Raw genomic sequence first — 13,710 nt, 5'->3', positions numbered from 1 at the left:
GTGTGTGTGATGGCTGGGTGTGTGTGTGTGATGGGTGTGTGTGTGTGATGGGTGTGTGTGTGTGATGGGTGTGTGTGTGTGATGGGTGTGTGTGTGTGATGGGTGTGTGTGTGTGATGGGTGTGTGTGTGTGATGGGTGTGTGTGTGTGATGGGTGTGTGTGCGTGATGGCTGAGTGTGTGTGTGTGATGGCTGGGTGTGTGTGATGGCTGGGTGTGTGTGATGGCTGGGTGTGTGTGATGGCTGGGTGTGTGTGATGGCTGCGTGTGTGTGTGTGATGGCTGCATGTGTGTGATGGCTGCGTGTGTGTGTGTGTGATGGCTGCGTGTGTGTGTGATGGCTGCATGTGTGTGATGGCTGCGTGTGTGTGTGTGTGATGGCTGCGTGTGTGTGTGTGTGATGGCTGCGTGTGTGTGTGTGTGTGTGTGATGGCTGCGTGTGTGTGTGTGATGGCTGCGTGTGTGTGTGATGGCTGCGTGTGTGTGTGTGATGGCTGCGTGTGTGTGATGACTGCGTGTGTGTGATGACTGCGTGTGTGTGTGATGACTGCGTGTGTGTGATGACTGCGTGTGTGTGTGGCTGCGTGTGTGTGTGTGATGGCTGCGTGTGTGTGTGTGATGGCTGTGTGTGTGTGTGATGGCTGCATGTGTGATGCATTTGTGTCAAAGCTGCATGTGTTTGTGAGCTGCGTTTGTGATGCTGCGTGTGTATGTGTGATACTGTGTGTGTGATGCTGCATGTGTGTGAGCTGCGTGCCTGTATGTCATTATACAGTATGGAGAACTGTGGCCATAATACAGTATGGAGCATCATGTGGGGTCATTATACAGTATGGAGCATCATGTGCAGTCATTATACAGTATGGAGCATCATGTGCGGTCATTATACAATATGGAGCATCATGTGCAGCCAGTATACAGTATGGAGCATCATGTGTGGTCATTATACAATATGGAGCATCATGTGCAGCCAGTATACAGTATGGAGCATCATGTGTGGTCATTATACAATATGGAGCATCATGTGCAGCCAGTATACAGTATGGAGCATCATGTGCGGTCATTATACAATATGGAGCATCATGTGCGGTCATTATACAGTATGGAGCATCATGTGCGTTCATTATACAGTATGGAGCATCATGTGCGGCCATTATACAGTATGCATGCGGTCATTATACAGTATGGAGCATCATGTGCGGTCATTATACAGTATGGAGCATCATGTGCGGCCATTATACAGTATGGAGCATCATGTGCGGTCATTATACAGTATGGAGCATCATGTGTGTTCATTATACAGTATGGAGCCTCATGTGTGGCCATTATACAGTATGGGGCATCATGTGTGGTCATTATACAGTATGGAGCATCATGTGTGGTCATTATACAGTATGGAGCACTGTGTGGCCATATTTTTTTGTTTATAACTATTGTATATGAAACAGTGTGATCAGCAGTGCTAAATGGGTGTGCTTGGGACGTGGATATGGGTGTGACTAATTATGAATGGGTGTGGTCAGAGGCGTGGCCTAAAATTTGCCGCGGCGCGCGAAGCGCGCCGCAAACTTTGTCCCTCTTTCCCATCTTCAAAAGTTGGGAGGTATGGTTATAGCAGCATGTTATGCTACATTACAGTGATTTATTAATGATCTACAAACGCGGTACCTTACCTTTAAGGACACCACCAAGTCTTCTATGCATGGAATGAACAAGACAGCGACATATTGCGACATCTTTTTACATTCCACAAGAAGGAGCTCTTTTTAGAGCCTGGACGGAGAGTGACGACAACTTGTCTCTCCAGAATTCCCCATAGGGGTTCAGTTGGGTGCAGATCAGGAGACACTTTGCCACTGACTCTTTCACCCTTCTTTGGAAATGCAACAGATGTGTTTTGTATCAATGATTGCCATGTTGGAAAAGTGCTTGTGTATGAGGGCGCAGAGTGATGGCGGCAACTTCTCTTTCACTATAGAGCAGTACTTCTGTGAATACATGATACCATCAATGAAATGTAGCTCCCTGACACCAGCGACTCTCATGCAGCCCCACATAAGGACACTGCCAGCACCAGGTTTCACTGAAGCACCATGCATTTTTCTAAATACATTTTTCTGATATTTTAAAGAATTTTAACTAAAGCAACAGTGTTTTCTCACCAATCATCTGAAGAGTTGTGGCAGCTCTGGTTCCAGGGTCTGTTAAACAATCAGACATTAGAGTCCATATCCCAGTCGCTATGCTACAAAGACTTTAGGGCTCTTTTTTTGAACATGTGGTTGGTTGTTCCCGCTGTCCAATATTTTGGACATGGACTGGCCATTTTTGTGGGGTTTTTTAAATGTTAGTGGATTTGCCTTATTCTACGTATAATCACTGTAATAAATCTCTATCCAGTGCAGGCCATCAATAATGCATGCTCTTTCCCTCCTTTGGCCCGATATCTCTGGATGTCTGATTGGCACTCCAGCTTACACTTGTGTTTTGCCGGCCCACTCCCATCTACTATATAATTGTCTAAGGGTCACTTCTGTCTGTCCTTCTGTCTGTCACGGATATTCATTAATCGCGGCCTCTGTCTGTTATGGAATCCAAGTCGCTGATTGGTCGTGGCAAAACGCCCACGACCATTGCCACGACCAATCAGCGACGCGCACAGTCCGGAAGAGAATGGCCGCTACTTACTCCCTGCCCGGCGCCCGCATACTCCCCTCTGGTCACCGCTCATACAGGGTTAATGCCGGCGGTAACGGACCACGTTATGCCGCGGGTAACGCACTCCGTAACTGCTGCTATTAACCCTGTGTGTCCACAATTTTTTACTATTGATGCAGCCTATGCGGCATCAATAGTAAAAAAAATGTAATGTTAAAAATAATAAAAAACAAAAAAGCTGCTATACTCACACTCCATAGTCCGCCGAGCCGCTTGCGCTCGCGAGACCGCTAAGTCATCTGGGTAATTTCGCAATGCATCCTGGGAACGGAAGATGGCGAGCGGCTCGGCGGAGCTTCGGTGGATCCCAGGCGTCGGTAACCGCTTCCCGGATCCAGGCGCCAACGGAAGGTGAGTATATAACTATTTTTTATTTTATTTATTTTTTTATTTTTTTTAACAGGGATATCATGCCCACATTGCTATATACGTGGGCTGCGCAATATACAACGTGGGCTGCGCAATATTCAAAGTGGGCTGCGCAATATACAACGTGGGCTGCGCAATATACTGCGTGGGCTGTGCAATATACTACGTAGGCTGCACAATGTACTACGTGGGCTGCGCAATGTACTACGTGGGCTGCGCAATGTACTGCGTTGGCTGCGCAATGTAGTGCGTTGGCTGCGCAATGTAGTGTGTGGGCTGCGCAATGTAGTGTGTGGGCTGTGCTATACACTACGCATACATATTCTAGAATACCCGATGCGTTAGAATCAGGCCACCATCTAGGTGCTAATAACAGTGGTCACTGCTTCTACAGGAGCAGCTTTTGGCATCATTACTGGATTAAGGCCTGATCTGGTAATGTGTGCTCAACCAAAACCACAATCTCATAAAATCCCATCCAAACAGCTAGAACTGTGACACTCGCATACCTTCCTTTCAGAAAAGCCTCTGCTTATCTGTACCTTAGACCACCTTCTCATTCACCTGATTTTCTGTGGACCTGCTGCAGATGACACTGTGGAAAAAAGTGCTGGAAAGCCACAGTACAGGTGATCCCAAACCCACAGCTCCTGTCAGTTGATGCTGTGGATGTATTTCACAGATTGTGCAGGAGTTTTCCCAAAACTCACCGGCATTGTAAGATGCAGCCGATATCCGCAGCTGAAAACCGGCTGTATTTTTGACCCTTGGAAACAGTCTTAAAGGTCTCCAAACATGTAGTTAAGAACCTGTATTCTATGTTGATAAAAGGTCTCTCTGTTGGGTTTTCTTCCCTACTTACAACGCTTTCTTAAGAAAGTTTCTGTTATAACTAAATATTCTCTGTGTTCTCTAGCAAACGCCCAGCTAATTAAATAGTGTGCCCCCAGAGAGATGGACAGAGATATCGAACTTTGTACATTGATCCTTTGTGCATTGGAAATGAAGAATGGCCATGGATCGGTCATGTGACTGTATAAATAACCCGCTGGGATCCCAATCAAATAAATACAATTCATTACAAGCTTGTAGATGTCATTTGCTACTGTCGCCTTTCATCATATTTCATTTTAATCAAGAAAGGTAACACCTGTGGTTTAGCCACAAAAGCTGCTTTAGTGAAATGAACACCCGCAGGCGACGAGGCAATTACATTTGATGCTTGCTCCAATGTGGGAAGCACTTAAATAGGCTCCGGTAGGGATAGTGGAGAAGAAAAGATTTTCTTGTATTATCTGCCACCGAGATTAAGTTCTCTCATAAGCCTTATTCTTCTTTAACTTCTGTGCCATTCCCCGCCCATGTCCCCAAGTCACTGGCTACACATGGCAAGGGGGTTTAGGTTGTGAAGACAGAAGCCACTAAAGTTCTTCTGAGGTTTTATGCCAGAAGATGCCAAAAGATTGTGGGAGATGGGCAATGTTTCTCTGGCACTTACATCTTCCACATGTGACTAATGTTTTATGTGTCACAGTTTAGGGTTTTCTGAATGATAGAGGTCGGGAAGTGACCAATACTTCTTAATAATTGTTGTAGGTGGTCCCAAGAGAAGAGGAGGATGCAAGATTACTATACACTGCTCATTTCTATGTGCCAGGAAAAATTTTAAGAGAAATCCAAGAAATATTTTCCTCTAAGCCTTGCTGTCCCTTGTCCTTGTGGAAGGCTTTATGGGGATAGGGTTATCCCGTTAATGGATCAGACTGACACTTAATGATGTAACACTGGAACTTCACTACATGTATTCTACATCACAATAGGTGAAATATATGGAACCACCACATGCCAGACATGCAATAATTCTTTAGTAAGCCTGATGTTATGGTCATGTAAAGGGAAGAGAAAGAGAGAGTTTTGCAGCCCCCTAACCCGCACGACCATGTTACAACGGTAGAGTTTTGGTACCCGAATCAAACTTTGGACTAAAATACACTCTAAGCACAAATCAGCTCATCTCTATCATCAGAAAATTATCTATTGTTTAAGTTTGGGTTTAGTGTTGCATGTATTTAAAAAAAAAAAAATGGCTTTTTTTATTCAGATCACAATTTTTATTAAGTAAAGAAAATTGTTAATCTTGCAATTTTCATACTGGTCACTGAGGCCATTTTAGACTCCTAGTCCCTGGCCTTTAACCTTTCCCCATCATATGATGTACTATTACATCATATGTCGGGTCCCCGTCTTTGATGTGGCATCCGGAAGTGAGCTTGCATTTTTAAGATGCTGGCTGTGATACACAGCTGGTATCTGTCTCTAAAGGTACCTTCACACTCAGCAACTTTACAACGAGAACGACAACGATCCGTGACGTTGCAGCGTCCTGGTTAGCGATCTCGTTGTGTTTGACACGCAGCAGCGATCTGGATCCCGCTGTGATATCGCTGGTCGGAGCTAGAAGTCCAGAACTTTATTTGGTCGTCAGGTCGGCGTGTATCGTCTTGTTTGACAGCAAAAGCAACGATGCCAGGGATGTTTTGCATGGAGCTAACGACCTGTGAGAACGATAAGTGCGTCACCGCTACGTCACTGGATCGCTCCTGCATCATTCTGGAGCTGCTGTGTTTGACGTCTCTACAGCGACCTAAACAGCGACGCTGCAGCGATCGGCTCGTTGTCTATATCACTGCAGCGTCGCTGAGTGTGACGGTACCTTAAGCCTATGTCCTATCATGAGGATTTGGCAAGGTTTTGATGTTGAGTTTTTTTACATTCGTTTTGATCCTGTTTTGGACCCTGTAGTTTTTGTCTCTTTTTGGTATGTCTTGATTTAAATAAAGCTGCTTTGTTTTTGTTGGTATTTGTCTTTGATGAAACTTTATTTATCCTGTCAGGTGCAGTTTACATGCATATTTAGTGTTTTTCTCACCATACATGCAAAAGAAATTTGACATTTAACGAATTTCAAAAACGCACTGCAGGTCAGTATACGCAGCGTAAAAGAAAACACAGTGGGCGTGAGATTTCTGCAAATCCCATCAACTTTGCTGGAACTGTAACGCAGTGTTTTTTGGGTAGCAAAAATACAGTGTTAAAAAATCATCGTGGGAACTTAACAGCAGCAAGTGGAGTTGATCTCCGTCCTATGCTGTTAACCACTTAAATGCCATGGTTGACTGACAGTGAAATGTAAATACTTGATCAAGGGGCGGCCACTTCTCAAATGCTTATCCTCCACTGTAATCACAAAGTGACAATGGATTGCTATGGGAGGGTCTGCTGAATGCCCCCTTACCTGTCATGACTGATTTATACTCTATACTGAAATACTGAGTACAAGCAATTGGACAATCACAGGTTTAAGGGTACCGTCACACATTGAAATTTTCATCGCTGCGACGGCACGATTCGTGACGTCGCAGCGTCGTATAATCATCGCTCCAGCGTCGTAGACTGCGGTCACACATTGCAATCACGGCGCTGGAGCGATGCCGAAGTCCCCGGGTAACCAGGGTAAACATCGGGTAACTAAGCGCAGGGCCGCGCTTAGTAACCCGATGTTTACCCTGGTTACCAGCGTAAACGTAAAAAAACAAACAGTACATACTCACCCGTCGGTGTCCTTCAGGTCCCTTGCCGTCTGCTTCCTGCTCTGAGTGCAGCCGTACAGTGAGAGCAGATCACAGCACCGCTGCGCTCTGCTCTCACTTTCCAGCCGGCACTCAGAGCAGGAAGCAGACGGCAAGGGACCTGAAGGACACCGACGGGTGAGTATGTACGGTTTGTTTTTTTACGTTTACGCTTGTAACCAGGGTAAACATCGGGTTACTAAGCGCGGCCCTGCGCTTAGTTACCCGATGTTTACCCTGGTTACAAGCGAAGACATCGCTGGATCGCTGTCACACACAACGATCCAGCGATGTCAGCGGGTGATCAAGCGACGAAAGAAAGTTCCAAACGATCTGCTACGACGTACGATTCTCAGCAGGGTGTCTGATCGCTGTAGCGTGTCAGACACAGCGATATCGTAACGATATCGCTAGAACGTCACGAATCGTAACGTCGTAGCGATGGAAATTTCAATGTGTGACGGTACCCTAAGAACTGTAAAGAGGTGTCCTAAGTTTAAAGGGAATCTGGCACCAGCAAAAATACTATTCGCCTGTAGATATGGGGTAAATCTGCCGGTTAATAGCATTAACCTGCCCTGCACATGCACATAATTTTCTCCCTGCAGGTTTTGCTTAACTTTATTCTCCCTGGGAGAGTTTGGTTTCAGTTACCGCTCTGAGAACACAGAGATGTGGCTGTAACCGCACCCCTAGCCCTGACTGACACGATGCAATAGATATTTCAGTATAAAGGGTAGGGTTGGAATCTGACCATTGTGGCTATGTACATGTGTCGTTTCCTGAAACTGGAAATTACAAATCTTAAAAAGCCCCAGTGGCCAGTATTTAAAGATTTCTATTTGTTATTTTTAATACATATAGTGATATGGGAAAAAAATTGCAAAATATTTGTTAAAAAATAAAAATAAAAACACCAAAACCTGATTTAAATAATAGGTAATTTTCTGCTGATGGATTCTTTTTGATATCCTACATTTGTCACCCAAGGTCTTTTTTCCAACTGTGCACGTGAACATGTACATTTGGGAACAGAAACTGGAATAAATCAGGGATGAGTTCCAAAGTTAAGACTCAATCAGACGTCCATGTAAATCGATCCAAGCATGGACCACAATGCACAGAATGGCTGCGCGACTTCTGACTTGAACATAACAGCTCCAATCTCAAATTGATTTGCACAGATGTCTGAATGAGCCCCTAGCTCAGGGGTGGGGAATCTTTTTTCTGCGAAGGGCCATTTGTATATTTATACCATCCTTCGGGGGCCGTACAAACTCCGCCCACAAAGTGCATCCTGACTGTGGCACTGGTTTCAGGACGTAATCTTTCATTGCCTGCCCTTCAGTGTTCAGTAGTGAACACTGTGTGTGTGTGCTAACAGAGCAAGAAGAAAATAATGAGCTTGTGACAATCAAAATACAGCTCCTTGCCCAAGAATGCGGTCCCTGAGAATCTGCCCGGGGGTCTGATAAAAGGTCATCGAGGGCCGTAAATGGCCCTGGGGCCTGAGGTTCCCCACCCCTGTCCTAGCCATTACTAAAGGGCTGCAGGGTGTTTATTACAAATGGGGATATTAAGTTTGTGATTCTTCTAGATCAATGTTGTGGTTTTCTCATTAAACACCAGGAAATTACAGATTTTATGGGATGCTTGATGGTTTTTGCAAACTGGGGTGAAAAGGCATTGTTACAGGAGGCTTTGAAATCTTTAATTTGTCCTTCAGTTTGAGGAAATTGGGACTATTATCAGGTTTACTGTAAATGGTCACTGAGCTGTGGGAATCCATATAGATCATTAGAGAGTATAGAGATTACTCTTACATACTGCGTGGTAAAAATGTTTGCCAAATGACAATGGCTATAGTCAGTTATATGCATGGGACACTTATTCAGTTATTTTAATAAATTCTGCAAAGGTTTTTATTTTATTTTTTATTTAACATTGAATGACTTATAAAATGTTTGCCATCTCTCACAAACCACTCCACTCATGTTCAAAGATATGCCTGGTTTTGTACCTTAGCTACAATTATGTTTGTGGAGCCAAGCTGCAATACTAGACACAACCTGTGGCCAAGAGTGGGGCTGTTTCTGGGAGAAAGCAGTCATGTTTATCCAGATGACTGATGAAGGCCAGGTATTGACAAAAATATCTAATTTTTTCTGGAATTTCTTCACTCAATAAATAAGTTCTTGAACACACTTATACGACTGCCAAGTATTTCTACATCACAGCTCTTCTTGGTCCGGCGCCCCCCATGTTCTTCCAATGCCATTTTCTCCTCCTTGGTTCATGTGGATGTCGCGTCACTGCATCATCCGCACAGTCTCCCTGGCATCGCGCTCCTGCACAGGCGTGCTTCTTTGCCCTGTTGAGAGCAGAGCAAAGTAGTGCACAGGCGCTGGGCCTCTCTGACCTTTCCCGGCGCCTGCGCACTACAGTACTTGGATCTTCCATAAACAGGGCAGAGAAGTACGCCTGCGCAGGAGCGCGATGCCGGGGAGACTGTGCAGATGATGCAGCGACGCATCATCTACATGAACCAAAAAGGAGGACGGCATCGCAAGAAGATGGGAGGCGCCGACCAAGAAGAGTGACACCCCTCGGACCAGACTGCCCCACAGGTGAGTATAATAAGTTATTTTTCACTTCTTACAGGTCTGGTTGGGGGCAGATATACAGCATTATAGAATTCTGCATGTCAGCCCAGAAAGGTGGTGGCCGTATCTTATATCGGCCAAACCTGGTGACAGTTTTCCTTTAAAGGTTCTTTTCAGTTAATAATTGTTGAATTAATTTTTAAACTACTTTTCTACACCCTAGTATCTATACTCTAATAATTATTATTTTTATTTAATTAATTTAACTATGTAATTATATACAATATGCATTCAAACATAATTCTAAACAACCAAGAAATAAGAATATTGACAAGAGTGACTCTGGGACTTGGTGGAGTGTCATCGGAGGAAACCTTGCCATACATTGCACTCACGCCATGGGTGGTACACTAGCTCACATTTTTCTACTAGTCACTTAATAATTGATTGCCTTAAGAACAGTTTGGACTCGTTAGACTGTGAGCACCACAAAATGGGAGGTTTAACTGTTTTGAACCTATAGAAATCCCGGACGGCCTTCCCAGATAACACTCATTAATTTAGCAAATGTAGAGAGTCTTTCCTTAGACTTCTTGATGGACATGATGGCAATGTGTTGTGGATCCCGTGTGCACATAGACTGAACTGTGATCTTAATTAGAAGTTTGACAAGCCCACTCCGATAAAATGATGAGATTATGTGTAATTGGTGTCACAATCAATTACCATTTAGCTAATCACGGGCCCACTAACAGGTCTGGCCTTGGTTGTGGCCTCAGGATGTTGACGAGTGTCTGCCCTCTTCATGCTGTTACTGCGACAGAAGAGCAGAATTTCAGTCCGCATCCTAATGACCTCTTTGAAGTCTATTAAATTAATGACCCAACCATCCAGCTTTCAGATAATTGTAGTTCTCCCATTTTCTTGCTTAGAAGATATTAATACATGTTTTATAGTTAGCCCATGCTTACTCTAGGCCATTTAACACTATGAAATGTGTGAATATCACAACTGCTTTGTGAAGATATCTGGTGTGGTCTCCCGCCAGTAGAAGGCAGTATGGTTATATTGGTGTCCCTCGCATCTTCCTTAGTAGCTGGAGAATCCAGTGGTTGTTCGCCAATACTTCCTCATGGAGGTTACCCTGACACCCCATATTGGTGCTACCTGGAACTGTAATGAAAGTCTCTAGAAAATGTTTCAGTAGAGCCCAGAATCTAAGCTGTCCAGTTTTCGCCATATTTTCCCACACAGCTCATCATTTTGTGCTCCGGTAGCATGAAGCCCTCCTGTCAGTTATTAACATTGTTCAAACACAAAAGATCTGATTTTATTGGCAAAACTTACCGTAATTGGATCCTTGGCACAGGGTGGTAACAAAGCCCAGGTACTCTGTCTATTCATTGACATGCAGTGTCAAGATAGGATAAAATTGTGACAGATTTTCCTTACCCGTTATGATTTTCCTGTGAATTGGGACCATGGTCGTTATTCTGTCCTTTTAAGATGGTTTTCAATATTCCAAATGGTTTCCCGGTTTTCACAGGTACCCAAAGGCCACGTGTGGTTAGAAGGAGACAATCTAGACAACTCTACGGACTCTAGAAGCTATGGACCTGTCCCTTATGCCCTCATCCGGGGAAGAGTTTGTCTGAGGGTAAGTTCAGCTTTGTCCAGGTAGCCCCTACCAGGCTCGGTGTAGTGCGTCAGTGACATGCTGTACATCCACATGACGACAGCACCCAAGCACTGGCTCACAGTGTACCAGTGATTGGCACAGAAACTATGTAAATATACAGTATGTAATCGCAGGAGCAAAGAAGACCTCTGAAACATTGAGGGTGGGGGAGTAGATTTCCATATTTTAGACATTACACAGTGAATTTGCTGGCTGTAGTTCAGCAGACTAGGGTCTGTACATCACCAATTTTACAAGTGATGGAAACCTTCAGACACTGCTCTGGCATAGCCTCGTGGATATTTGCCTGGAGTGTTTCTTTAAAAATATTGATGAACTAAAAATTAACAAAAGCACATATAGGGGATTAACCAGGTAACATTATTTTTAAGCACTTTCTGCGCTCTCCTTGTGGTGCTGTGAGAGCTCAAACGATTCAGCTGCTGCAGGTGGAAAAGTCCAACATTCTCAATTCAGGTGTCCTATCTTACATATCGAGATACTATATTGTGGCTACGACTTTGAACAATGGACGATGGACCCATACTGATTACTCTATAATGTGGATTTTTTTGCTTTCCTTTTTCCTTGATCTCTGCATCTCTCTTGATATTTTGATTCTTTTGGATATATAATTACAGAGAATAAAAGCTTGAATTTATAAACATAGGAAACTCCCCTGCTTTGGTCATTTGGTCTTTTATGTCTCTCTAGGGATGTTGAAAATGTAGCCAAAGATTGGGTCATGTGCGTCATATTGTAGGGGTTTGGAGAAACACGGGGGGTACCCACCCCAAAGGTCTCCATTTCCCTACTCAGGGTCAGGATGCCCCACTTTAATAAGGGGGGCTTCCTGGACCTTGCTGACGTATTACAGACTTATGTCTGGGTCCCTTTAAATACGGCGGCACATCGAGTATGTTCCCGAGTAGAGAAGACTATTCTTATATATAGGACCGTGTATGGAGTAGTTTAATTTTGTACATGATTTTTTTTTTATATATATATTTTTTATGTTTTTCATATTCTGTATAATAATTCATGAGTAATGCAGAGTTCGGAGTTATTAGGATCACTATTGTATTTTTTATATTGCTATTGCAATAGTTATGTGGTCCTGTCCTCCGTGTGGGCAAAGCCGCCCCTAGCTAACATGGCGCCATGGTCCTCGGAAGGCTCTGAGCAGCTGCAGGGCAGAGCATTGTGGGTCCCTGACTGTGATGTCACGGACATGTGCAGTAAGCACGTGGGAACGCTGTGATCATGGCTGCCATTACTGAGCTGTGTATGTAAGTGTACTTGGATTATAATATCGTTAGTAAGGACACCTGATTTGTTTTTAATAACAATTGGCTATTAAGCTATTTTTAATTACTTTCACGCAGTATGGTATTCATAATACCCGTCAATAGCTGTGGTTTGATGGGCTGAGTAACTTGCACAATTGCACTGTTACACTGATGATGCACAATAACACTGTTTAATACTATTGACTTTATTATATTTAATGATTTTCTAATGAGATATGTATGTGTTGGATATAAAATGTGGTCTCACCCTTGTATTCATTGCTTGACAAAGGATAACACATCCGAAACGTTGCCACGCCGTTCAGGCATTAAAGTCCACTTTTTTTCAATTATTTTGTGCTGCTTTTCCTTTTTTTTGAGTTTATTACTTTTTGACCATTGGATTGCTGGTCGGAAGAGCTCTGCATGCCTTGTAAGGTAGTAATTTGATGCTGTTCCAATATTTTCAATATATATATATATATATATATATATATATATATATATAATTATGCGATGATGCCTTATCGGAGCACATTCACTCATCACTAATCCTTATACATGGGAATCCTGATCATTCTTCACCAGCAGCGCCACACACTCACATTCCTTTTCTAAAGTCATTAAAAATGGTGACTTTATACCTCTTCATTATACACTCTTGAGCATTGCACTTAAATCACCAAGAAGGAAATTTTTTAAAATTATAGAAATCACAGGATGGATAAATATATAAATGATACAGATATGAGAACAAAGTTTTCAAAACATCTCGATCAATTCAGTATTGTGTACTTAGCTTGGCTGCGATCACTGAGGTTATTAATGTTTGTCTGAGCAACGTTCTGCTGTTATGAATGTACTTGGGCAAATCATCAAGATCCACTGCTGGCAGCTCACATGGACACTCCAGGCCATGGTCCATGAGCTCCAGACCCTCACCAAAGGGACAGGCCTATCTGCAGACCCAGCAGCACCACACGCACAACTGTACAGGGGTAATATCGCATAAAATGACATCTTGGCTCATGTTTGTTTTTTTGTCTTGCAGTTGTGGCCTTTTAACTCCTTTGGGCCTCTACAGGATAATCCTAATGGACGTATAATGAAAGATTGACTATGGATGGCTGTCTTTTTTGTTTTTAATTACATTGTAAAGCAGAATATAATTTATTGATATAGGATGATTTTCTAATAAACAGTTTCTGTACTTTTAAGTTGTTTGTGTCCTTATTACCGTCATATAGACATAGCCAACTTTAACATGACATTCTTAGTGTTAAATGTCAAATCAAAGTTTTCTGCATACAGTACTGTATGTTTACAAGTGTTACATGGAGGTTCATGGTTTTTAGAGCCTTTTTTCATATAGTACCTTCCAGTTGGTGGTTTGCTTTATTTTCAATGGTTAGTTTCCAGTACCAAT

The 13,710-nt window shown here is 43.2% G+C and overlaps 1 protein-coding gene across 5 annotated transcripts in view; it reads left to right on the top strand.

Moving 5' to 3' along the window:
- The window catches only part of IMMP1L (inner mitochondrial membrane peptidase subunit 1), a 90,567-nt gene extending 77,066 nt beyond the window's left edge, over positions 1-13,501 (top strand). For all 5 annotated transcript variants that reach the window (XM_077288063.1, XM_077288064.1, XM_077288067.1 and 2 more), the window contains 2 exons: positions 10,864-10,974; positions 13,336-13,501. In XM_077288063.1, the coding sequence (XP_077144178.1) occupies positions 10,864-10,974; positions 13,336-13,401 (177 nt within the window). In that variant the 3' untranslated portion in view covers positions 13,402-13,501. The remainder of the gene's footprint in view (positions 1-10,863; positions 10,975-13,335) is intronic.
- The last annotated feature ends 209 nt before the right edge of the window (positions 13,502-13,710 follow it).

Source organism: Ranitomeya variabilis, chromosome 2 (genome assembly GCF_051348905.1).
Source record: "Ranitomeya variabilis isolate aRanVar5 chromosome 2, aRanVar5.hap1, whole genome shotgun sequence".
In the NCBI taxonomy this organism is placed as follows: domain Eukaryota; kingdom Metazoa; phylum Chordata; class Amphibia; order Anura; family Dendrobatidae; genus Ranitomeya; species Ranitomeya variabilis.
Note: the sequence above shows the minus strand (reverse complement) of the source record. Positions and strands in the feature narration are given on the sequence as shown.